This window comes from Ceratotherium simum, chromosome 19, assembly GCF_057802395.1.
Source record: "Ceratotherium simum simum isolate JZ-2026a chromosome 19, ASM5780239v1, whole genome shotgun sequence".
NCBI classification, from domain to species: domain Eukaryota; kingdom Metazoa; phylum Chordata; class Mammalia; order Perissodactyla; family Rhinocerotidae; genus Ceratotherium; species Ceratotherium simum.
Genome location: NC_141918.1, coordinates 12,263,126 through 12,289,343, shown reverse-complemented (window position 1 = coordinate 12,289,343; position 26,218 = coordinate 12,263,126). Strand labels below are relative to the sequence as shown.

Below are 26,218 nucleotides of genomic sequence, written 5' to 3'. Positions count from 1 at the left end.
ATATGGTGAAAATCATGGTGATGGTATGCAAATGACTGCTTTTTGTTAACTGATCCAAGAAGCCATATTAATACAAAAGGGTGTCTTTTATTTTCAGTTAATTATTTCAATAATCACCTCCTTTATTTCTTTCACCTCTTATTTGGAAATAATTAAAGGATACTAAATTATTTTTTATTAATTATCCATAAATTAAGAGATAAAATGCAAAACAAAATGAGTCATTTCGAAATGAGTCGTATTGCCTTAATAATAGATTGTGCACATTTTTATTTATTATTTTTTAATTTTTTGTTTATTGCAGTAACATTGGTTTATAACATTGTATAAATTTCAGGTGTACATCATTATACTTCTATTTCTGCATAGATTACATCATGTTCACCACCCAAATACTAATTACAACCCATCACCACACACTTGTGCTGAATTATCCCTTTCACCCTCCTGCCTCCCCCCTTCCCCTCTGGCAACCACCAATCCAATCTCTGTCTCTATGTGTTTGTTTGTTGTTGTTATTATCTACTACTTAATGAAGGAAATCATACGGTATTTGACTTTCTCTCTCTGACTTATTTCACTTTGCATAATACCCTCAATGTCCATCCATGTTGTCACAAATGGCTGGATTTCATTGTTTCTTATGGCTGAGTAGTATTCCATTGTGTATATATACCACATCTTCTTTATCCATTTGTCCCTTGATGGGCACATAGGTGGCTTCCAAGTCTTGGCTATTGTGAATAACACTGCAATGAACACAGGAGTGCATGTATCTTTACACATTGGTGTTTTCAAGTTCTTTGGATAAATACCCAGCAGTGGAATAGCTGGATCATATGGTAGTTCTATCCTTGATTTTTTGAGGAATCTCCATACTGTTTTCCATAGTGGCTGCACCAGTTTGCACTCCCACCAGCAGTGTGTGAGAGTTCCCTTCTCTCCACATCCTCTCCAACACATGTTGTTTCCTGTCTTGTTAATTATAGCCATTCTGACGGGCATGAGGTGATATCTCATTGTAGTTTTGATTTGCAATTCCCTGGTAGTTAATGATTTTGAACATCTTTTCATGTGTCTGTTGGCCATCTGTATATCTTCTTTGGAGAAATGTCTGTTCAGGTCTTTTGCCCATTTTTTAATTGGGTTGTTAGTTTTTTTGTTGTTGAGATGCATGAGTTCTTTATATATTTTGGAGATTAACCCCTTATCAGATGTTTGGTTTGCAAATAGCTTCTCCCAATTGTTAGGCTGTCTTTTCGTTTTGTTGATGGTTTCCTTTGCTGTGTGATTGTGCATATTTTTATATTGCACAGTCAAGATGGTTCATATAATCAAGATCAGATACACACTTCAAGTAAACTGAGTTACCAAATACTACTTCTTTGTCAAGAAGTCTTTTCAGGGTATCAGTCTCCTTATGCTGATCACTGTAGGAGGCAGATAAAAGGCCTGGAGACAAGACGCGAGGAGTGACTTAGACATACCCCTTTGAGAGCAGCATTCTCCTTGAGCAGCTCGCCTAAATTCCTCAGCAATAGACCAGCAGGGTTTATTCCCACGACTCTGCCATCATGTTGGGGATGCTCCCTGGTCAAGGTCCTCTGAGTGTGTCTGTGAGACTGGAGAGTATGAAGCCAGCCCATGACCCGCTTGGGCTCCCTGGAACTGAGTGACTGCAGTTGTGGGATTTTCTTTTGTATCTTCCCGAGGCCTTTCCCAAAGAGGCTGGAATTCTCCTTGTATTCCAAAGAACTCAGAGATGGTGTTTTGCTAGGTAGGAATCTGTTGGCCTGAACCAACAGGAAAAACAACTATCTGCTCTTGGTCACCTGACAACCTTGAGAAGAACACAACCACATGAGAACTAGGAAAATTTATCCTTGAGATTGTAGAATCAACTTTGCTGAAAATGAGATTTGAATCAACCATTTCTTCACTAATGTGGACAGGACTTAGCACTAAGCAAGAATATCAGTTAGACTAGGAGACTACTGATGGTAAATATAAACACCTGCCAGGACAGTATAACATGAGTTAGGAAATGGAGCTATGAGCCCATTATTGTTACTTCTCCAGCCCTCAACAGTATTATAACACATGTAGTCACTATCTTTCTATCCACTTAGCTGTCTTCTTTAAGAGTACAGCCTACTACCTATTTCATGTACCAAGAGCCCGAGCATCTAACACAGCACCTGATATATAGTAGGTTGCTTCCTGATGCATGTTGAATAAACAAAATCAATAATTAATATCCTATACATCTCCATGATTTCTAGAGAGGTAGATGCTCTAGAATGGATTGTAGAGATTCTAGAGATATGTAGATTTCTAAATGAAATCTACAACTCTATAGATAATTCTATCACGTAATTAAATGATACTCCTTCAAATGGGCAAATGATACCAATAGCCTTCCTTGGGAACACTGAGTTAGGAGTGAGGGGATGAGAAATACTTGTGCAACGTAGAGTGATATGTCAAGGATACTACCTGGCCCCGGCTTTGTTACAGGTCCTCAGCAGAGACAGTCCTCTATGGTCTTAAAGTCCAGTGGGAAATAGACACCTAAAGCAGGTAAGATGGAAAAAGTGCTGTGAGTAATAGGAAAAATCACATACGGTTAAAGATAAGGAAAGGCAGACTGATAGACTTGGATCTTTGAACATTTTTAATACCTAACATGCAGTTGCTATGTATAAACGGATAATTTTAACTTCATTCAACTCAATATTAAAGTGTTTATATTTGGAACTAACTAGAGTAAAACCACTTATTTTCAACCCTGCAATTTGCAATCAGATAGCAATGGGTTGAAGGTGTCTGCACTTTTCAAATGGAGTGACATTATGCAGAATACCTAACCTCGAAATGCCTGAATTTCTTTATCTGGTTGCTGTGAGGCAGAAGTTGAATAATGCAGGCGAAGCACACACACACTGCCTGGCTTATAAAAACTGGACAAGAAATGGCAACGGTTTCTTCCTTCCTTTGCTGAGTGATCTCAGCCACGCAGAAAGAAGAGTTTATTAGAGGCAGCAGAATGTCAAAATCCTCTGATCTGTAAAGGAACCTAAGTTTTGCCAAATAGTGTCTACATGGTTTCAATGGAAATAAGGCCCCCAAAGCTAGAATATGCAAGCTTTAAATAGGTCAAATGGAATCCAAGTCAGAGAAAGATAACACCAGAGTGACATCTTTGCTCCATAAAGTACTAAATAGCCCCACCCCTGTGCTTTGTGTATATGGCGGAGCTCCTCCATCTCTCCTAGTGATACATCTGTTTCCCAGCCCCAGGGTCTATTTTCTCTAAAAACAAGGTTCTTTTCTTGGTAGAATGACTTCCAGAAAATTAAATTGCAGTAATTTCTTAGGGTCCTCAAATTAAGTTTCCTGATGGCCTCCAGAAATTAACATAGCTTCCTAAACATCAGAAACCACAGGAACTGCAGGCATACCTACTGTACAGGTAGCATCTAAGACAACTAAGAAAAATGCACTCTTTAAGTTCTCTTTAAAGTAATCCTCCAAAACATTTACAATTTTAATAATTTATATGGGGCTTAGTATCTACGGGCTATAATGGTCTCTCTAGGTATTGTACTCAAAGTAAATGGTACCAGGAGAGTTATTAAGTGTTCTCAAGTTAAGTTAGGCTAAAAATTGGTTCACTTGGGGAATGTTTCTTTTTGAAAATAGCCTGATTTAGTCTCAACCAAGTTTCACTAGAAAACCTTGGATTTCAAAAATATACCTCACTTTCAATTTTCACTTGACTGTGATTCTCACCTCTGAGCTACAGGCAATTGATCTCTCTCCAGAACCCTGAGTGGGAATCTGTCCTTGACATTAGAATGGCAGGAGGGAGCTACAGCGTATGCCCCTCCATAAACTCATCCCTGGGGCTTGGCATCGTGAGAGCTCCTCAAGCATGTTCAGGGAAGGTTGTCCAATTCTGCTCCCCTTCATTCTTGGCTCCCAGCCCACATCCATTGGAAGAGTTAGGGTTCTGCACAATAATTCAGAATTGCCCTGCTACAATTCCAATGTATTTTGAAAGCAGTGCATCCTTGGCACCTACTCAGTATTTACACGCGCACTAAATCAGGCTGCTGTGCTCTAGTTGTGGAAAACACATGAGCTTCTCAGTCAAACAATTTTGTGATCTTCTGCAAGTGATTTTGCTTCTCTGAGTCTCAATTTCCTCATTCCCAAAATGGGGGTAATAGTAGGTATCTTACAGGATTACTATGAGAGTTCAATAAGACAAGGTTTAGTAAGGAAACTAGTACAATATCTGATCTATAGCAGATGCTCAATAAATGGTCATTGCTATATTTTCCATTGTTTCTTTTTTTATCCATCAGGATCATCTTTATCAGTGCCACGAAAACAAGAGCCTGCTGAGGGGCCCCATAGAATGGGATATTGGAAATTCGAGTCAGGTCTCATTTTTAATCTACCATCAGGTTTTCTGCTCTTTAGGGCAAATTATCCATCCACTCTGAACTCCTATTCTCAGGGATATATTATCTGGGAGACATTCAAGCTAGAAAGAACTGTGGGCTGAGGTGATCAAATCAAGGTGAAGGATTTGGATAAGAACAAAGATGTTTCTTCAGTTTGGCCTTGGGAGAGATGAAGCTGAGTGACAACAAGAGAACTGGAAGAAGACCCTCCCCCCTGGTTAGTACTGACTCCAGGCTATAAGGTGAGTGGCAAGTGGGGGTCGGGGATCAGGTCAGTCTGTCCGGATAGGATCCCCTGTGATCACTGCTATGACACGAAGGGTCATTAGCACTTTGGGGGTTTGGATAGGGAGTCCTCTGGGGGTCAGTAAGCCCTCCTGGGGATCAAGCTGGGATCAGGACAGTAATGAGATCTCTAACTCTTCCCTTCTCGATGCATCCAAATTACTTAAAAAACCCTAAGGAAACTCCCTCGAGCAGGGGCTAGAATATGAACAAGGAAAATACTAACAACATGGATAATTTAATATCTTCCAATTGGTTGAAGACTGAGAAACTAGGTTCCTTTTTCCAAACCAAAAATAAGTTGCCTGCTTTCTTTTCATGTTACTCACCGTGTCACTGAGCCCAAAGGAGACGTGCTGAACTGTGGCCGTGAAGTGAACACCTTCAGAAGATTGTTTCCTTCTGTTCCCTTGTGTATGTGCTCACATTTGAATCTGGAGGACGACTCCAATAACTCAGATACCACAGGCCTAGGCACAACTTCCTTTTACTTTTAGAAGAGACAAAAATGATGCACGACCTAGGGGACAGACCACGATCTTCCAGTCCTCATCACCGAACCCACAAAGACACACACTTGCAGAGTCAACAAGCCAGGCACCAAGGCCTTTACCTTCAGGCTGAACAAAATAATGACTAACAGCATGGGCTGAAGACCCACACTCTCTGGATTTGAGCTGGCTCTGACCCTTCCTAGCTGTATGACTTGGAGAAAGTGACTTCACCTGTCCGTGTCTGTGTGAATGCTTCCCCCTTTCACAGATTGCTGTGAGAATGAATGAGGCCACTGTGACCTGTGCCTGGCACGTGGTAGCACTCCCCAGTGTTAGCTGCTGTTAGCTATTGAATTCTGAAAAACCTTAGGTCCCTGTCACGGATCCATTTGCCTAGGCCTTGTAGTATCTTGAATCCTGGCTCTGTCACTAGCTGCGTGCCCTGGGGAAGGTTATTGAACCTCCTGGAGCATCAGTTTCCCTCCCTATAAATTGGGGGCAATAATATTTACTTTCAAAAGTCATTGTGAGGATTAAATATTAATGTTTTGAAAGTGCTTCACACACGTAAATACCTAGTACATAGTAGTTTTTATTTTATCATCTGTAAAAACAGGATAGGTACAATCCGGCCCTGCGTATCTCACAGATTGTTGTGAGACGAATGTACGAGACAAAGCAGTGTAAAGAGCTCTAACATGCCATCTCTTCCAGCCCCCAGGCAAGCAGTGAGCGTGGGTCACAGTAGTCCTGCAGCATCAGGAAGCTGAGCCCTGAGGAGAGTGTGGTCTCTTATGTGATCATAAACAGATTGCTGCTGGTACCATCAGGAAATCCCAGACTGCTCAACGTGAACAAATCCACCCAAACCTTGCTCAAGAATAGCACTTTTTAATTTACTGAAAACTGCTTTCTAAGTTTTTAATTTTAAAGCCACCAATATAGGTTGGTGATTAATAATTTAAGGATGCTTCATTAGAGTGGATAGATTTTTGGAGAAGTCTTTTTGGCTTGAGTCTTCTTCCATTTTAATTTAGTACACGTGGACACATGTTGGTCCTGAGCATTGGGGTACTTATCAGTTTTCTGCATTTTGACCCAAAGGAATGGGTTCAAAGCACTCCTGTGCTTGGGGACAAACACAGGACTCCTCATCCCTGAGGCAGGGAGGTTGACCTCTAAAGACATACCTTTCTTTCACAACTGGCAAATATGAGTCCTTTTTGAATTATTTTATACAGGGTACCCAGAATTTAAATTTTATCCTATTGAATCTGAGGGAAATTGCTTTTTTTCCTACAATGCTATTGCAGTTCTCCAAATAACAATCTCTACACCAGAAGTTAGCACACCTCTCCACGTTGGGAACAATCTAAGAGCATGTCCCTTTACTTGTTTTCAACCGCTACAAGTACTAAAAGAGTTATACGTCTGATGTAAACGTGAATAAAACCAGATACACGGGCCGGCCTGGTGGCGCAGGTGGTTAGGTGCGTGCGCGTCGCTGCAGCAGGCCAGGGTTCGCCGGTTCAGATCCCAGGCGCGCACCAACACACCGCTTGTTAAGCCATGCTGTGGCAGCATCCCATATAAAGTAGAGGAAGATGGGCACGGATGTTAGCCCAGGGCCCGTCTTCCTCAGCAAAAAAGAGGAGGATTGGCATTGGATGTTAGTTCAGGGCTGGTCTTCCTCACACACACAAAAAATAATAATAATTTCTTTGGGGCTGGCCCCGTGGCTTAGCAGTTAAGTGCGCACGCTCCGCTACTGGCGGCCCAGGTCCGGATCCTGGGCGCGCACCGACGCACCGCTTCTCTGGCCATGCTGAGGCCGCACCCCACATACAGCAACTAGAAGGATGTGCAACTATGACATACAACTATCTACTGGGGCTTTGGGGAAAAAAAAAAAAGGAGGAGGATTGGCAATAGATGTTAGCTCAGAGCCGGTCTTCCTCAGCAAAAAGAGGAGGATTAGCACGGATGTTAGCTCAGGGCTGATCTTCCTCACACACACACACACACACAAAAAGATACAAGAGTTCATTTAGGCTTCTTCCAAGAAAGCTTCTTCCCTCCTAATCGGTTTTGATCCCTCTCACTGTTATCTCTCCTCAATTAGACTTGGAACTCACTGTAGCCTGGAATATGCTTCAGATATTTTGGTTTTCCATCAAAATACTCACAGCCCAATAGTACCCTGCACACAACCAGGGATCAATAAATGGTTTTTGAGTGCATTTATTTAGTCTTTGGAACAATGTCTTTTGTAGTGAAATTTCAGTTGAAGACTTCTTCTAATCAAGAGTTGTTTTGTTTTCCTGAATAATAAGATTGGAAGGTGTTTTCTTTCTTTCTGGCAGAATAAAATCTGCGTGTCCTGGTGAAAGCTTAGGAAATGTATAATTGATGTATTTTTGAAATGCCACCCTTGTTTCCTGTAATTCTTCCTCCAGGAAATCTTTCCAATTTGTCATAATTCCCAGTTGTTTCGCTAAGGACAGCAGCTCCCCCTGAGTGTTAACCAGTTCATCCATCACATTTCCAAGCGAGGCCTGATGTGTTTTCTCTGCTTCTTGAAGCACTTCCTGAACCTCCTCCTGCTTCTGCCTCTGAACCATGCAATAGTAGATCTTCATTTCTTGTTCTTTTTCCTTTATCAAGTGGCTCACACTCTTCTTCTGATCCTTAATACCAGTCATACTAGTGTCCACAAGTTCCTCCATGGTCTTTCTACAGAAGATAATATGGGTTTAAAAGTTAGATGGGTTAGTCACTAAAAACAAAAAGATTTTTGTCTTTTACCACATATGTATGAGAAATTATTACATTGTTTAGATGACCCACCAGTCTGAGACAGGCCGGTAGAGATGAGCTTTTGGATTACATTAGTTGTTAACAATCAAAAATCATTTTTCAGTGGAGGGAGGTCGCCCGTGGACTTCCCTACTGTGGGCTAGGGCAAGGCCGATAGTCTAGTATCTGACAGTAACTTTAGGGACCTGAGTCCACCTTGGCCAGAAAAACACAGTGTGCTTAAAAATGAAGAAATAGGGTCAGAGTTCCAAATCCCTAGAGAAAGTATTTCTGCATATCAATCCAGCTACTTACCTTTAGCCAGAGGGGAGAAAATTTTGTACTCACAGGTTAGGTTTAGCTCTAATCTTGATTTTATCTCAGCAATTCTCTATGACAGTGCCTCAAACTCTTTCGTCTCAAGACCTCTTTTTGCTCTTAAAATGACCAAGGAACTCAAGGAACTTTTGTTTATATGGGTTATATCTAGTAACACTATTAGAAATTAAAAGTGAGACATTTAAAAAATATTTATAAATTCATGTAAAGCATCAATAAATCCATTAAATGTTAACATAACTTACATTTATAAAAAATATATTTTCCAAATCAAAAAAACTTTTGCTGAAAAAAGTGGCATCATTTTACAACTTTTGCAAAAATCTTTACTGTCTGACAATAGAAAAAAGCTGGATTTTCGTATTGTGTTAAGAGGTCACTATAAATTTTCTATTAGGAGGGCAACACAATGAAAATACCATTTAGAATTGTTATTCTGGTAACAGTGAGAGACCAATTCATACTATTTTGTAATATTCTGAGTGTGTAAGGATTAGGGTCTGAACTGTGATGAAAGAGAATAATGAGAAAGAGATAGGAAGAGGGAGAGAAAGGGATAAATCCAAGAAATATACAATGGCATAAGGGCCAGAATCTGTGACTGCTGGGATGCAGCAAAAAGAGGACTCAAGACCAACTTCCTGATGGCAGCCTGAGTCACAGGAGAAAGGAGGTGCCGTTAATAGAAGTGACGCCGTGGACAGAGACGGAGTGAGCATCTGCTCTATACACACCCTTAGGATGTAGTCTGATGTTTTATAAAATCTTCGGGATGTTGGTGAGATTGTGAAGGTGATGACCAGGGCCCCTGGGACTTAGATCAGAAGGAACTGGAAAGAAGCTTCCTTGAGCCAGCCCCAAATCCCTAAGAAGGAAGTTGCACTCCTCCTCCAGAACCTCAGCTCTGTCACAAGCAGGCGTGAGCTTCCTGCCAGGTTGGCCAGGCTTTCCTCTGGCCCACACAAAGGAGGTGTTCATCTACGGGGTCGACTAGAAGTCTCCACCAAAGCTGACCTCATGTAAAACTGCTCAAATAAAGTTCATCTTGAACGACTCCATCTCTCACCCTTCACCATGGCCCCCTTTAAATTCCTTGCTATCAAGATCTGTTCTAGAAGGATCTGGTATCTTTTGGAATGTCCTTTCCAACTTTTCCCAGCCTGCTTTAGAGCCTGAATTTTTAACCCTTTGGGATTCCCCCCTTTTGGTTTAAGATCAGAGTGTCTCTGACCTTTATTCTGATGATTTCCTTGAAGTCATAGAATTGAAGCCAGGAGAAAGGCGGGTGCAGGGCATGGAGGGTATGGTGGCAGACGGCCTGGAGTGCCCATTCATCTTTGTATCTCCCCTGCCTGGCATGGTGCCCAGTGTGCATAAAACAGGCAACCAATGAATGTGCGAGTAAATAAATGAGTAATATAGATGTAGTTCTATCCAAAACGCTATTTTTATGCCAAATAACACCAAATTTTAAAATAGCAAATTAGAGCCTTAAAAAAGCCTAAAAGAATTCATGCTTAAAAAGGATTGTTAGCATAAGCAAAATATTCACTATAAGAAAATAGTCAATTCTTGTGGTATATCTAAAATATCTTTTGATTTCCACAAATTATCCACATTGTTTTTTTCCCAAAAGAGGGCCTAGAAATCATATCATATGAGGAAGGACTGAAGGAATTAGGTCACTAGTACTTTTTGGTTTTTCCTTTCCTTCTCCAAACTAAAGCTTGGACAATGTCTCCTCAAATATCTGAAGGATGACTGTGCACAGGAGAGATGCAGAGCTAGAAGCCAAGGATGGACGTGAGGGTGAGGCCCAGCATATTCTGGGTCCACATTAGGAAGCACAGGACAGGTAGAGCTGTTCCGCATTTGAACAACCCACCTCACCCAGCAGTAAAATTCATGTCACAGTTGCCCTCAGGAAGAGGCTCACCAACCCCTGGCGGGCATCCAGAAGAAGAGGTGGCAGGTTCAACTCGATGACCTCTAGTGCCCCTTCCAACGTGAAGTGAAATTGCAAAGTAAATGTGAAGTCTATGTTTCTTTCTGTAAACAGTGAGGTCCATCTGCCGTCTCTAACTTCATGAGGTTATAATCTTGGAATTTAATGTTAGTGCTGGCCAGAAACTGAACTATTTTCAGGATAATTTTAGTGTGTCCACTATCTATAGGAGTCAGTCTGATATTTTATAAAATGGGCTCCCAGAGAATAAAAATAGATTACTAAATAAAAATATAATCTAATATATAATAATCCAACCTCACTAGGCTCTTGGGGAAAAAATAAAGTATGGCAAATCATACTAGCAAATGATTTGTCCTTTGCTCTCTTTAGGGCCTCTCTTAGCTCTCCTTCTCACTATTTTTGGGAGGCTGTTGAAATGGTACAAGATGTATTGCTCACAGGTTTAATGAAAAATATCAGTGGCGCTTCTTTCCCTTCTACCTATTAGGTCAACTTTCCATTTTCCTCATGTATGTTGCTTGCTAAGAGCACACTTTTCAACTTCCTTTCTATGTCCATCAATAAAACTCCTGGATCTTAACACAGTAAGAACTAACACTTCATTTCTCCATAGGCAATTCCTAAATTATGAAGGGATTTGTTCCTAAAATTAATTTATACATCAAGTATTTAGAGCAATGTTGAACTAGCAGATCATTTGCCTGCTGAGCCCACAATAAGCTATTAATCCATTTTCACTTGAACTACAGGACTGTTAGCACTATTTTAATCAGTTATAACCACTGTGTTTATAAGAAAAATACATTCCGATTTTCTACCTAGGAACCTACTGCCCCCTGGTCTGGCAGGAGGATCAGTGATACCCCCAGGCTGGGGCTGCAGGCATTACAGAGGTTGTGGGAGACAGCTCCAGAGGCCAGCCTTCAGCAGCACATTTATATCTCAGGGGTATTAATAGTCTCAACCTTCCCTTGGCTCTGCATCATTATACCTCCCACTTTCCCCCTCCACGTGTTGGCTCATGCTGTTCTCACTCTTCAGTCTTTCACAAATGGGACCTCCTCCCTTCTCTCTAAGGCCCAAACCAAGACTAGCTTCCTCCAAGAAAGCTACCTCACCACACAGCCCACACACTCTTTGCTTGATCTTTCCAGAACTTGGAACTCTTCTAGCACCTATGTGGTCTTTGTATAAGTCCATCTAGCCTTGCTCATATGGGGCAGCCATGCTTTAGTTACTTCACGTAATGTTGAGGAAAGACCCTTATTTCTTTATGCCAAAGGTGAGGACCACATCTATAGAAGACACTTGATAAGCTCTGGTGAAGTGAGCAGCAAGCGTCATGGAAGGTCACACGCTTTGACATCATATAGACCAGGGTTCCCATCAGGCCCTGTCACCTCCTCTCCACACGACCTTTGGCAGGTTGCTTAGTCTCTCTTTAAGATTCAGTGTCTTCATCTGAAGATATTGAGAATGACAGAATGCCCCAGGAAGGACTATGAGGATTCAATGAGAAGCATACAAAGGGCCTTGCATGTGCTGGGTGTTGAATCAAGGGTAGCTGTCATTAGGAATTACAGCCATGACCACAAAAATTCCTGAGCAGTCAGTTCATTGAAGCCTTCGCCTTGGGCTAGAAAACATTTAGAACATTTCCAAGCAAAGATGTTTCCTTCTTTCTTTCTTTCTTTTTTTTAACTTCATGAGAAAGAGTACAGTGTCTCCTAGATAATCTGTTTTGAATCTAATCACCTCAATCCACAAAAAAGTTTTCTGTGCCTTTAACAAATCTGTCATAATATGTAAGTATTCTGAATCCTTGAGTCTTGAGTGAAAGTTTATAGCCAAATGAAAGATCTACAGTGGAATTTTAAACAGTGGTCCTTCTTCATATATAAGTTTCTGCAAATGCTCCAAAGAACACTGGACTCTAGCAATGCCTAGAAATAAGATCTAGTGTGCTGCAGAGTGGGTTCAGCTGATTGGAACACATTTGAACCTTTGTTTAATAAGTATTTAAAGAATGCTTACCATCTGCGAAGCTCTCCTCCAGGCACTTGGGACACATAATGACAAAAAGGAACATTCTAGCTGGATATACTTCAGCAACACGCATGGCAGTTCCCTAATCTTAGTCAACTGACTTAATAAAAGGTGGCCATTGAGAACCTTCCATTCAAATCTCACAGAGGAAAGGGCTGAAGTGGGTCGAAAGCAATAGAGTGAGGGAGGGAGCAGGAGACTGCAGGTGAGAGAGTGGATCCAGAAGCTCCTACAGGATGGGCCAAGCTCCTGCAGATGGAGGGTGGGGAGCAGAGGGAGAAGAGAGTACCATCTTCCATTGCTTTGGACCACAACTCATTTAGGAGTTACCACCGTCTCTAATTTTCTCCAGAAGTCCTCCTTCACCTTCCTCTTCTTTCTGCGTCAAGAGTGATTTACAGCCTATGCAAGAAGGTAGGTACCACTGACATGGCCTCAGCTGCAGCCCTCATTCTTATTTATCTGCACCTCCTACAGGATTTTACCTTTGGCCCTGTTCTAAACAGTTCTAATGAGGAAGATTTTACCCATTAATTATACACAAATAGATTTGTTTGTTAACTTAAGCAGCAAAGAAAAAGAGACAAGTCCTATACTAGGAGGCCAAACACAGAGGTTTCAGTCTTGGTTCCGCTGCTACAGCTACGTGATCTTGGGCAGGTCACTTAACAACTGGAAACCATAGTTTTCTCTCGATCCTGATAATTACTAGGGCTCCTGACTGCTGTCCTGTTAAAACTGGCCAATTCCGTGAAATGTTCATTACATATATAAAAATGGTTACTTTGGTATTCTTCATATATATATGATTTACGTAAAAAATTATTTGTAATTATGCACATACATAAGGCTGTAAAGACATCAAAGGGCGTGGAAGGATACAGACCCCATTTAAAAATGATTGTCTCTGGGAGACAGGGAGGGGGCAGGGAGCAGTGAATCAAGACTTAGCAATTTTTGCTCTATATAGCTCTATAATGTCAACATCATTTACAACACATACTACTTGTGTAATAAGAAAAGACCAAAAGTAACACATTCACAATAGTGTATGGTACAGGCTAGAGAATGTGAAGATTGACTTTTATGTGTTAGTGGAAAAATATTTCTTGATTCCTCTCCTCACTCTCTTAAAACTGGAGATACAGAATGAAAAGCACAATATTTAGAACAGTAGTTATCTCCCCAGAGGCAGGAGAGGAAGGAAATGTGATTAAGGAAGAGCACGTGGGAGCTTCAGAAGTGTTAGCAATTTTCAGTCCCTTCAGATGGGTGGTAGGTCCTTGAGTATTCATGTTATTATTTTCCCTTAAATCACACACACACACACATACATTCTACAACATATTGTATATTATTCTCTATGTTTGATATATTCCATAACAAAAATGTAAAAACAAAAACTGGGAAATATCCACCCATGTGCCTCAACCTTATCCCTTTCCCCAGCTTGCTTCTGGCAGAGTACGATCCTGATTTCCAGTGTGTTCCCTGGAATACCTTCTCTGGTCCTGGATTACTTCCTGGGCCATCCGCCTCTCTTCAGCCCTGGCCTTCTCCACAGCCTGGATCTTCTCCCTGTGGCACTCCATCATAAGCCTTTGGATTCTGTGGACCATGCGTTGTTCCGCAGCCAAGTGTTCTCTCTTCAGTTCATCTTCCATGTGTTGATGCATCTCCATCTTGGTTTTAGCTGCCATTTCCTTAAGCAACAGTAAAACTAGATTTAGATGTTACAGCTTTGATGTTTAAAAATGCACACTAAGAGGTTATTCAAATCAGAATTCATCTACCTGATGGAACGTATGCCTGTTAACCCTGATGATTTAAAAGGAGAGTGTGTACGATATGGAAAACTTTCATTTATAATGATGCTCAGTAAAACCAGAAATCTCCAAACTATATAGCATAAGTATGTCGGTAGATAATATCAGATGGGAATATGCAAAAAAGAAAATAATTGGGTTATAGGCCTTTTTCTTCTTGATTGCCCAAATATTCTATAGCGTCATATTATCTTTATCCACAATTAGAAATACATAATATGATTCTATTTTAGGAAATCAGTCCTGGAAAATGGCAGAAATAATGACTATGCCTCCTGAGGGTCTCCTGGGCAGGAGGGACCTGAGGCTCAGGCAGCGACAGTGGTACATGACTGCAGTCACAGGAACCTGCCTGCCAGTCCCCACTGTCACTCAGGTGTTCCAGCTCACCAGCATTGAGGGGCCCTTTCTCATTCACAGAGGGGACAGGAACAAGCGCTCCCTTGCTCCAGGGTACAAGGACCTGTGAACACCTTGGGCCAAGTAAAGAGAGGAGGCACTAGTCAAACCAGGACTTGAGGAAAATGAGCTCACAAAGAAATCCTCAAAATGTCACCATTCTGAAAATGCCTCCTAACTCCACCGTGAGCCAGGCACTGTGCGAGGCCCAGATGCTACCAACACGTTCTCCTGGCTGGAATCCTTGTCCTTGGGAACTCACCATCTGCTGGAGGAGACCAACAACCTGACTGTGCAGAGAGTGTCTTAACAGAAATATACGCAAGACAGGAGGCGCAATCGATTCTGTCTAGCAGTTTCAAAGCTTTCATTTAAAGGTAAATTTTTATCTCTGTTATAGGGATAACAAGAGAACGTACAGAAATAAGTTATTTCATATAGCGGGTCAGTGGAAGAACTAGGAATAGAAACCAGGAATCTTGATGCCAGTTTCTCGCTTCATTGCTGGCAGTGATGCTAGGGTCTTTCAAGAGATTCAGCAATTTGTTTTCATTCCAGAACCCCTGTACAGTCTTATCAGATAGTACAGTGAGCTTCCTTCCGCCCTCCCTTCCTTTCTTCCACCCTCCCTCCCTCTCTCCCTCCCTCTCTCCCTCCCTCTCTTCCTTCCTTCCTCCTTCCTTCCCTCCTTCCTTCCTTCCTAGCTTCAGGATCCCTTCTTCAAATGAAATTTTACCCAGAGTAGAAAGAAATGAAACCTACAAGAGTTCCGGCTGGAGGTTGCCCCACCCCCTTTACCAGCCTGTCTGCGGGCCCCCTGGCGGGCCCCCTGACGGAGGCAGCTCCATTTACAGCGTACGCAAAGAATCCTACAGCTGAAGCTGCAAGTCAAGAGAACTCTAAGTTTTAAGGGAAACTGGAACCACTTTAGTTTTGTAGAAAAGCATTTCAACAATTAAAATATTTGTTAGGCAGATTTCAGCTTTTTCAAGAGAAGGAACATTTTCAGCTTCTCACTTGGGCTACTCCAAAGGTGCAAAATATAAAAATGAAAAAGACAACAGAAATCAACTTTAAGAATCTCTCCAGAGTGGCCTCAGTTCATGTAGTTAGAAAATCTTTTTTAGGGAAACATTGGCTGTTTAGAAATGTTAGCTGGGTTTTCCATACTGCAGAAGGCTTTGTCTCTTAAAGCACTAAAACTTTTTGATAATAAAATATTTTGAATGGAAATCTTTCTAAATGTCTTTTAACACTTACCTCACTTCAAAAAAGAGTATAATGAACACATTTTAAGATTTCTTGATGATCCAGGCTAGTAGATAAAGACGAATGATTGTATTGGGCTAAGTACTTTATACTGCACTTAAAAATTGTTCAAGTTCACAGGTCATAAATGACCCCAGACTGTTTTGCTTTTTGAGATCTGATATGTGATTTTTGTAATTTTTCTTGTTCTTCACATGCTATTGGGCCAAGGACTCTGTTCTAACCGCTGTCAGTGAGCTCCATTTTCTCATTTCTTATTTCCAGGATTTAATCTATTTTGGATTTGTGAAATCAATCAACCAGATCTGTTGGGTTGAGATTGTCAAATAAGTGTAAATAACATTGGAGTGGGGAATAGAGAGGCTCTGCCATGGGTAATAAGCCTGAGTTTTTATCTTGTAATCAGAGGACTTATTTAACTTCTTGGGGGATGTTTTAAATTATTTCTGGGTTTTCAAGTCTATTCTCAGCAGTAGAGATTGTGGAGTGGTTGAGATTTAGGTAGATGAAGTATTATCATAACACGTTTCTATTTGAATCACAGAATTTAAAAATGACATCCCAGCCTTTTATTGTGGCTGGGTTCTGATCTAGGACCCAGGGAATTAAACCCAGTCCCTCTTTTATGTAACGATTTAGTAAAACCAAAATCATTTTACTGCCTCACATAGCATGTGGAATACATATTTAAAGCTACAAAAATAATTCAATGACCTATTGTTTGGCAGTGTTCTTATTCAATGGAAAGTCTTCCAGTTAAATTAGTTTTACCAAAAGGCATTTTGAGTGAATCAGCCTGTATTTTGAGATATTATAAGAAACAGCCTCAAGAAATCCATCATGTTTACTGTACAGATGTTTGATAGACATTTATTACACAACGTCTCCCTCGGGAGAAGTTTCTCCCAGGTACTGCATGTGGGAATATCTGAGCTTCTCAGAGTACCTGATTTGTTTTTACCTTGTGGACATAGTGATTCATGGCATTTTCCTCCTTGCATTGACTGCCAGGAAGCTCAAGGCCCAATTGCACAGGACCTCATGGTGTACATACATTTTTAAGTTTTAAATTCACCCCTGACTTCATTATATTTTCTAGTCTGATTTTCCTTCTCTTATTTTCCCTTAGCTTCCATCTTATCATTTACTTTTTAATATTATTGTATTTGAACGAGATAAACACCTTTTCAAAATACTACTGTCCACTGGATAAGATCTTGAAATTTTACTTAATAGCAAGCATCTGAGACTTATCCCAAATTCCTAACATCATATAAAAGCAATACCTGATGGTCTTTACGTATCAGAATTTAATGATATTTGATTTTAGAAGATCTTGGTTTTCTCAAACTCTAATATGTGTGAGAATCACATAGGCTGCTGGTTAAAAACACTGTCAGGGACTCAGTAGGTCAGGTGGGGCCCAGGAATCCGCATGTTAAGCTCCCAGGTGAGCAGATTCTAAGGCAGGTGGTTCATAGACGCTCCTGAGAAGCAGTGCTAACATCCATGTCTGTGTGCCCTACAGTTGAAATAACAACCCTAGGCACCCCTCTTAGACAAATCACTTCTTTATACATAAAAAACGTCCCTGAGACTGTGGCACAAATGTAAATTCCCAAACTCTAGACAAATATTTTAGGAAGGGCAACCTTCCTCTAACTTTTCCCCTTTAACTTTTCTTAGGACTTCTTCTATTTTAGCACTAAGTGTATCAACTCCACCAATGACAATCAAATTACTTAAAGGAAGACTAGGATGTGGGCTCCTTGAAAGAGGCATCACTTCTAAGTTGTCCTGTATCTTCACAACCTAATGCCAGAAGTGATACTCAAATGTGTATCCTTTGGCTGCTGCATTGGAGCAGGGTCCTAGAGCCCCTACCGATTTAAAGGCTTGTCCCTTTAAACTGCTGTGTTGGGGGAGGTCCAGGGGTCTCGGGGGACCAGGTGACCAAGGTGTTAGGGGGTTTGGGAAGTGGCTATTTATCAACCCATAGAGAGGTATTTCAATACTTTAAGAACTGGTATGGCCATACTGGTATGTGCCAGCCGAACGGCAGGCCTGTTTAGACGTGCTATAAATGTTCTTCAAGTTTTGAACTGAAATAGGGGAAGGGCAGTGGACCCGTGCAGCCAAGCCCTCAGGGACCATGGCCGCTGGAGCCAAGCAGGGAGGGTCCCACTACCCTCCAGGAACCCTGGGCTGGAGCTCCCTTTCCTGCCAGCAGGTTTTCTGAGGTCAAGGGACGTCCATTTGATCTCACCTCATACAGATCTGACTCATGGGAGGTGCGCATTGCTGAAACAATAAAAACATGGGCCTGTGGTCCCTAAATTGTTTATGAGGTATGTTCTTATTAAGTTAGGCCAGACCTGGGGCCAGACTTCTACCACTTTCCCTCCAGCCTCAGCCCATGAATCCTCACATCTGCACCACTTACTGTCCTGTCCCTCCCAAGGCCAACATGTGAAATAGTTCTGTATTCTTTTGCTTTGAGCAGATTTTGTAGCCGAGGTACTGAACTAAATAATGAATCCCTGGGCCTCTGCCTGGAACATTTGCTAATTATCTAGAGACATGTGCTTAAACAAGTTAGAGGTTAGAAAGAGTTCCCTTCATTTTATGACCTCTGGTCCTCCAGGGTATACTTGAGAAACAGCTCAGGATCCCTCTTGGCACTATAGTAAATGCAAATTTGGGAAAAAGGATGCAACCAGGGAGCCTGAGAGAAGGTATGGAACAGCATACCTCCTTCATTCAACAACTATTTGCATACTGACTAAGTCAAGGCACTGTGCGGGGCACTAGGGTGGTAACGAGGCAGACATGCCCTTATGGGGGCCGCAGTCACGGGAGATCAGACATTCAGCAAGTAATCAATCTGTTTAATTACAACGGTGATGGGTGATGACTGCTGTGAATGAGGACAGGGTCTCAAGGAGAGTGTATGGGTGGCAGGGCAGAGCTGGTCATGTCAGGTAAAGCTTCCCTTTACTAGTAATGTTTGAGCTAAATCTGATGAAATGCGGAAAGAATATTCTGGCAAAGACCCCGAGGTGGGAAAGAGCATGCTATGTTCAGGTTTGAGGATGCAAAGAAGGGCAGTGAGCAGAGGAAAGAAAGCAAGAGGCAAGAGATGCGATGGGTCAGACAGGCAGGGGTGGCTCCTTTGGGCCTTGAAACCCCATAAAAGTTTGGGTTCATTATGTATTCTCCTGCACCCATTCACCCCTGCTGCCAAGGAGTTCAGCATCTTTCTGTGAAATCCTGGGCCTCTCAACCAACCTCCATGAAACATTCATTTAGATTTTACATATTATTTTTTTTCTCTTATTCCCTTGGTAGAGCTTTTCAGTAACTTAAGTACTTTAAAAAAGACAACAAACAAGTCACTATAAAAACCTGTAAATCTTTTTGATGTTCCTCTTCTAGAATCTGAATTTTAATTTTGTGTTTGTCATTCACTTCTTCAAGGGCTTCCTCCACTGCTTGCTTTTGGCGTTCGTCAGCCTTTGAAAGAAAAAGTCCATTTATTTATTAATATATCAGGCTTGCATGTTTACTGAAAATTAGCAACCACCATGGGACCCCTAATTGCTTGCTCCATTCCCATCTCAAACCTCCCATAGCAAACTGGCTGGCTCAGCCAGAGATGCTCTAAAACATCCCAATCCATGGCTAGTATGGCTGTTTCAGGAATTGCTCAAGAGAGCTTTACTGTAGACTGCTGGGTTGCCTTTTTTGGGGGGCGGGGGGAGCACTTTATCTCTTGCTTGATTGACTATCAAAGTAACGTATGCTCATTGCAGAATATATAGAGAAGTGGAAAGATGCACAAAGCTAGAAAGAGCTGAGAAGGAAGGCTGAGTGCCATCCCACATCCCCTGCATCAGGTCTTCAGAAAGAGGGTTTATTACTTTATTTGAAAAGAATGTCCAGAACATTAGATATACTTATATTCAAATTGTAGATTTGAATACACTCTTTGCTATGATGTCTATTTTATAAAGAAACCAAGAAATAATGTTCTAAGCACTGTGGCTTGTCCTGCTCCCAAGGAGCTTTAATTCTCTTTAGGAAGTCATTTACGTCCTTCTGTCTATGACTGAAAGAAGTAGGGGATGGAGGATTGAGATTTTGCTTCAGTTAAGTGTCTGGGACTGACTGTAAGCCCCAACACACTCAAATTGCCCCTATGACCCTCAATAGTCATAAGGACAAGGTATCATGGACTTTAGAGAGACGCGGAGCAAGGAGAGTCATCCATGAGGAAGCATTTGGAAAAAAGAAGCACTTAGAGGTACTACAAACTGCAGAAAGGGCTGGTCTACATACTAAATATTAAGCAATAATAAACACTTCTCAACAGGGATGTCTTTTTTGACCAGTGAGAATAAAGGGAGCAGGAGTCATCCATACATAGGGGCAATTTAGAAGGAAGTCAGTCCTGATGATGTCTGCTTCTTACTAAGCAGCTACTGTGTGCTGGCCACATTATTTCATTGAAGTCGCTCAGCAATCCTATAGAATGAGTATTACTGTTCCTCTTTTACATTTGAAGAAGCCAAGACTACGGAGTTGAAGAATGTGCCCAAGGTCCCACAGATAGCCAGGATTCAGTCAGTTCTGCCTGACTATATTGTTTCAGACAAATCCAAAAAGTGAAAGAGCTGTAAAGATGCACTTAGGTTGATTTCCAACTTCTTTTACCTGAGCCCATACATTAGCTTCTGCTTTTGCAATAAGTTCTTTGAGTATAGCCTCTTGAAATTTCTCTTCTTTATTCAGAATATCTGCCCCGATACCTGGGTATTTGAAAAGAAAAAATCACAAATATCCACAGACTTTTTCTTGCCTTTCCTTTTCACTATTACCCAGATATTTATTAGAGTTATCTAAGAGATATATCCTTTTAGGAGACATCAATCTTTTCATTCAAGATGCCAACAAAAGGGGTAAGTTTTTCCCTAATTGATTAGGAGGGAAGTCAGGCCTGGATACAGTCAGTTGTTCCCTTCATCTCACTCAGTCCACATGGTAGGCAATCGGGGAAGTGCAGTGGCAGAAGGAAGCACATTTTGTACCCCAAAAGTAGAATGGTGAGTGAATATTCAAGACATTAGCACACTATGCTGCTCCTCTCTCCCTGCCCCCATCTGGGTGCTGGTGTTACCTCCATGAGGAAAGTGGCAGCAGAATGCTTTCTTTAGTATACTACATGCCTTTCTCTAGTGTGTGAGTCTTTGTGGGTTTAGCTGCTTCAGTTGTGGAGTGAGCTAAGGGGTAGTAGTTTATCACTTCTCTGTCAATGATCTCATTTAATTTCCACATATTCCCATAATAATACCCTCCCTACTCAGACAAGGAAATAAACGCCCAAAGAGATTAGAGGACCACACAATATTAGAAAGCTAGGGATAGAGCAGGACCTGGGGCCAAGCCCTAAGCTCACTGAGGTGAGCACAGGGCTTTCCCCATCTTCTCTTGTGAGAGTGGGTTTTTACAAGTGGCTCGTGACCTGTACGGGGGTGACAAGCCCTTTGAGTGCTGAAATCACACACAGTCATCTTTCTCTCCAATCAAAACTCTTATAGTACTTATTTTTTATTCCATCCACGTCTCACATCTTGGATTTGTTGGATTATTAACTTTTCATGTGATTGGGTTTTGATGATCAACTTCTTCAAATTACAAAGCACATCTTATACTGCAGTGTATGACTCACGGTGCCTACTTTGGCAATAAGCAGATAAGACATTGTGGACATAAAGTGTTTGCCCAACATCTCTCCCTCGGGTAACAGGACCCATTTCTCTCAGGAACTTCCCTCTCTCATTTCAGGTTGTTCTGGTGGGACTGCCGATCATAGCAGCCAACCCGTTTGGCCCATCACATTATCCCCATTCTCCAGGCACATGCTCAAGCCTGGCCAACCAGGCTCTTCTCTAGGGTTTTATATAAGGATGTAAGGAGAATATAGCTCTTTGTCCTCTGATGTTTCTAAGCTGGAGGTCATAGATGCTTAGAGCTGTTTGGGACCACTTCTCCTCCTTTCCCAGCTGCCAGAGTAAGCCTGGCTGCAGGAGTAAATAGGCCAACTCACTAAGAGAGCAAGTGTGGCCTGACTGAAAGCCCTCATGCCAGATCCCCCTTTGGTTTCTCTTAACTGCTAAAAGGGTCAAGAAATTCCCTTTTATGCATAGTCTAGTCTGAGTTTGTGTTTCTGTGACCTCCAACTGAAAATACATGTTTGGTGGCATTGATTAAAGTCTTTGCAACTAAATTATCAGTGAGTCTAAAAACACAGGGCAGTGAATACCAGTAGAGATGGACACACACTGCATAGGCTCAACATTGTGTAGACAAAATTATGAAAGATCTTCTAGAAAGAAATGTGACTAAGCATGGACCATCAACATGTTGAACTTCATAAAAATGTGATACAATTGTGGGCTGTTATTATCTCTTTATGCTTAAATCCCACTACTTTATGTGAGCTGTTCCCAACCCTGATTGTACAACAGGATCCTGCGTAGCTTTTAAAAAATGCCCATGCTTAAAAAGGAACAAACCATTAATACAAATAACTTGGATGGATCTCAAGGGTATTATGCTAAGTGAAAAAAGCCAACTTCAAGGGTTACATACTGTATGATTCCGTTCATATAACATTCTCAAAGGGACAGAGTGACAGTGATGGAAAACACGTTAGTGGGTGCCAGGGGTTCGGGTTAGTGGGTGTTAAGGGTAACACAAGGGAGTTGCTTTGTGGTGATGGAACAGTTCTATGTCGGGACTGTGGTGATGGTTACATGAATCTACACACGTGAGAAATTTCATAGAACTATACACCAAGAAAAACAAGTGCATGTAAGGGCTGTACCTCAGTTAAGAGTATTGTTCCAATGCCAATTTCCTGGTTTTGAGGATGTATTAGCATTATGTAAGATACTGATGAGAGAAGATGGATGAGGCATACATGGGAACTCTGCTCTATTGTTAAAACTTGTGAGTCTTAAACTATTTCCTAATAAAAAGCTATTCAAATATGTAAAACATAAATGAAAAACAACACATGCTAAGGTCTGATTCTGGAGGTTCCAATTTAGCGAGTCTCTGTTGGATTAGTATTAAATCCAATGAGTCTGTGTTTGGATATTTGTAGTAAAAACAGATTTTTTTTAAATTCTGTAGTACACTGCTAGGGTTGAGACTCACTACCCTATGCAATACTCATTAGTATTTAAGTCGACATTTCAACATGCTTTTGAATTTACTTATAAAGAACAGAGAATCTTGACTCTTTTGACTTAAAATAGTCAACAACAAATAGAGGTTATTGAATAGAAAAGATTAATTTCTAACTAGTTAGATTTAATTTATCCACTTAATTTTTGGATACAGATATCCTAGAAGGCATAAGGACTCAATCAATAAAAGCATATTTAAGAGTGGATGTCCACTGTGCTGAGCGTAAAGTCAAATCACTTTAGAGACTATAATTAATAAGTCATACTAAACATTTACTAAAAGTTAAAATCAGTTTTGGCATTGATATTTTTAGAGGATGATTCCAATTTGATCTTGCCCTACATTTTAGTTTTTTTGAAACACCCTCCATTCTCTATATTTTCAAAGATCAGGAGTGAAATTAAATCTAGTTTCCTAGATTTACCAGGCTAAAGGAAGAGAGGATCAGAGAAGTACTTTGAGAATCCTTAGGAAAATACTTCTAACGCTCAAAGTCAGATTGAAAACTCTGATGGGGATAATGAGAGAAGGAAACTTGTTGTTACAATTTGATTCGCTTATTAGAAGTGTATATAAATATTCTCATGTTATATATATGTATCTACTCTTACATCTCCAGCTACTAATAAAGGTTATAGTTTCTTTCTCCCATTTATTATGGTGTTACTTAGAGATAGTTCCTCTCCTATGTGTATGGAAGGTGCCCAAGTACGGGCAAGGGCAAAAAGAACTCTTATTCAATATTACGTGCCAGGCTTTATAATAGGTACAACTATTTCATTAAAGCCTCATAACAAACCTGCAAGATAGGTATTAACATCTCTATTCACATATAAGGAAACAGACTGAGCAGCTAAGTACCCTGTCCAAGGCACACACAACTGGTAAGTCTGGAAACTGGATTTCAACCCTTTCTTCTCATGCCCAACAGACACTCCTCTAGGACAGCAACTTGGAACAGGAGAGCTGATAAAAGTCTATATAACAGGAAGAATGACATATAACGCTATGAAACATTAGAACAAAGGAAAACAGCAAAGTTACTTACCCAGTATATCTTTGTGAGTGTAAAAGCGTGTCTTAAATGGCTTGTATTCATGGATCCGTTTGAAGGCTTCCCCAAAAGGGGCTGGAGGGATTATTTTATTACAAACAGCACAGCAAACAAAGCTTGTATAATTTGGATTTCTGATCATAATTAAACTTAAGATGTCTTTTACTATGTACAGCTAAAATACTCTTAGGATCAGAAAAAGTAGTTTCAAGAAAAGCTAGAAGTTTTAAGAAAGCTAGAAGAGGTTCAAGGTTTCAGGACGATGCTAGAGGCTGGTAAGAATTAAATGATTCGCCATGACTAGGTAGTGGTAAGGTGCCTAATGTTAAAGAATGGTACTGAAGTTTCTGCCACGTAAGGCATGGGCACTGGATTTGGGAAGATTTAAGCAGTTGCTCCCTCCTATACTCTAGCATTAAATTGTTAACTTACTTAGCAACTGTTGCTAGGTAAGACAAGCTTTGCTCATAAAAGCAACTAGAGATAATGACAACAGGGATCATGGCGCAGGGTTCATTTCCCAGATACCTTCTGTGTTAGTTTCCTGTTGCTGCTCTAACACATTTCCACACATGCAGTGGTTTAAAACAATACAAACGTATTCTCTTGCAGTTCTGGAGGTCAGAAGTGCAAAATAAGTCTTATGGAGCTTCAATCAAGGCGTCAGCAGGGCTGGTTTCGTCTAGAGGCTTTAGGGAGCATCCGTTTCCTTGCCTTTTCCAACTTTTAGAGGCCACCACATTCCTCGGCTCATGGCCTCACATGATGGAGCCTTGTCTCCCCGTTTGCATGGTGACATCGCTTCTTCCTTTGATCTTCTGTTTCACTCTTATAAGGACCTTTGTGATTATAATAAAAGATCATTTCTCCATCTCAAAATCTTTAACGTAATCATATCTGAAAAGTCTCTCTTGCAATATAAGGTAACATAGTCACAGGTTCTGGGAATTAGGATCTGAACATCTTTGGGGGTGGGGTGGGGAAAGGGGAGCATTAGTCAGCCTCCCCCACTTTCTTTTAAATGGCTTATTTAAAGAACTGATTTCTTTTAGGCCAGCAAACAGGGAGTTTAATTCTTTTTCAGGTTATCTATAAATGTGTTTTGGTGCCATGGCAATAAAACTGGGAAATATGACAGTATCTTAAAGGAAAAATTACTTTCATTAAGTCAGCACTCAAAATTACTAAGCCTGGTTTTTAAAATCACATAGTTAACTAATTTGTCATCTATGTTTTAAAATGTAAAGTTCTGCATCCCAAGAACCCCCCTGGTGCCTGACAAACTGGGACAGACTGGTCATCCTATGGAAGATGAGGCTATAAACCAATAAATAACTTCACTGTTTGCTTCAGGAAAGTCTTGAAAACCAATTTATCAATTGAACAGCTTGCTCCTCCAGGCAAATAGCTCTTCTATCAGAATAGATTACTTCCCCGGGCAAAAGGTTACCTGCAGCTTATCAATAGTTTACCTATCAAGTCTTGCTTCAAGACTTAATCTATTATGCTACAGAGTTTTGCCCAATCTCCACCAGATTCCTGCATTGAAAGACCTTCCTTTAATCACTTGAGCCCAGACTCCAAAATGCTGTAAATATCTTGCCCTGACCATCCCCTACCTAGACACAACCGACTTTGTCAAAGTGGCATTTTCCCTTACAGAATGAAAACATCAACACACAGCCAAGCAGCCTTTGACACTGCACACACAAAGACTGTGCTATAACTTGTACCTACTCTGCAAAAGGTATCATAGTTGGGTGACTTCCTCCTCAAATTCAGTGTGACTCCTCCCTGCGCTATTTTTCACAGCTGTGTGCCTCACTGAATCTCCTGCTACCCTGCTTCATAGATGTCACACAGCTCCAGGCTGCTCTCTGGACAGCTCCTGCAGCCCCTCTGTGCTGCGAGAATCTCCTGATAGTGCACCTAACATCTCCCCCACCAAACATCAACTTATTTTGTTGAACAGTAGAAGAATTCTAAAAGAGGATAACATGAAATTAATGCATAAG

The 26,218-nt window shown here is 41.0% G+C and overlaps 1 protein-coding gene across 2 annotated transcripts; it reads right to left on the bottom strand.

Annotated features, from left to right (window-relative positions):
• Nucleotides 1-251: 251 nt before the first annotated feature.
• C19H6orf163 (chromosome 19 C6orf163 homolog) lies at nucleotides 252-25,701 on the bottom strand. Of its 2 annotated transcripts, XR_015555222.1 has the most exons (7): nucleotides 24,198-25,701; nucleotides 20,609-20,703; nucleotides 19,301-19,408; nucleotides 13,902-14,104; nucleotides 5,087-7,984; nucleotides 2,497-2,571; nucleotides 252-1,840 (listed from the first exon to the last, which is right to left on the bottom strand). XR_015555222.1 is itself a non-coding variant. In XM_004422101.3 (5 exons), exons 1-5 carry the CDS (start codon nucleotides 24,343-24,345, stop codon nucleotides 7,549-7,551), a joined length of 990 nt encoding a protein of 329 aa, XP_004422158.1. In that variant the 5' UTR covers nucleotides 24,346-25,701; the 3' UTR covers nucleotides 4,702-7,548. The 2 variants fall into 2 exon arrangements, 1 of the variants encoding a protein (XP_004422158.1); XM_004422101.3 differs by lacking the exons at nucleotides 252-1,840; nucleotides 2,497-2,571 and having other exon boundaries at nucleotides 4,702-7,984.
• Between the last annotated feature and the right edge of the window lie 517 nt (nucleotides 25,702-26,218).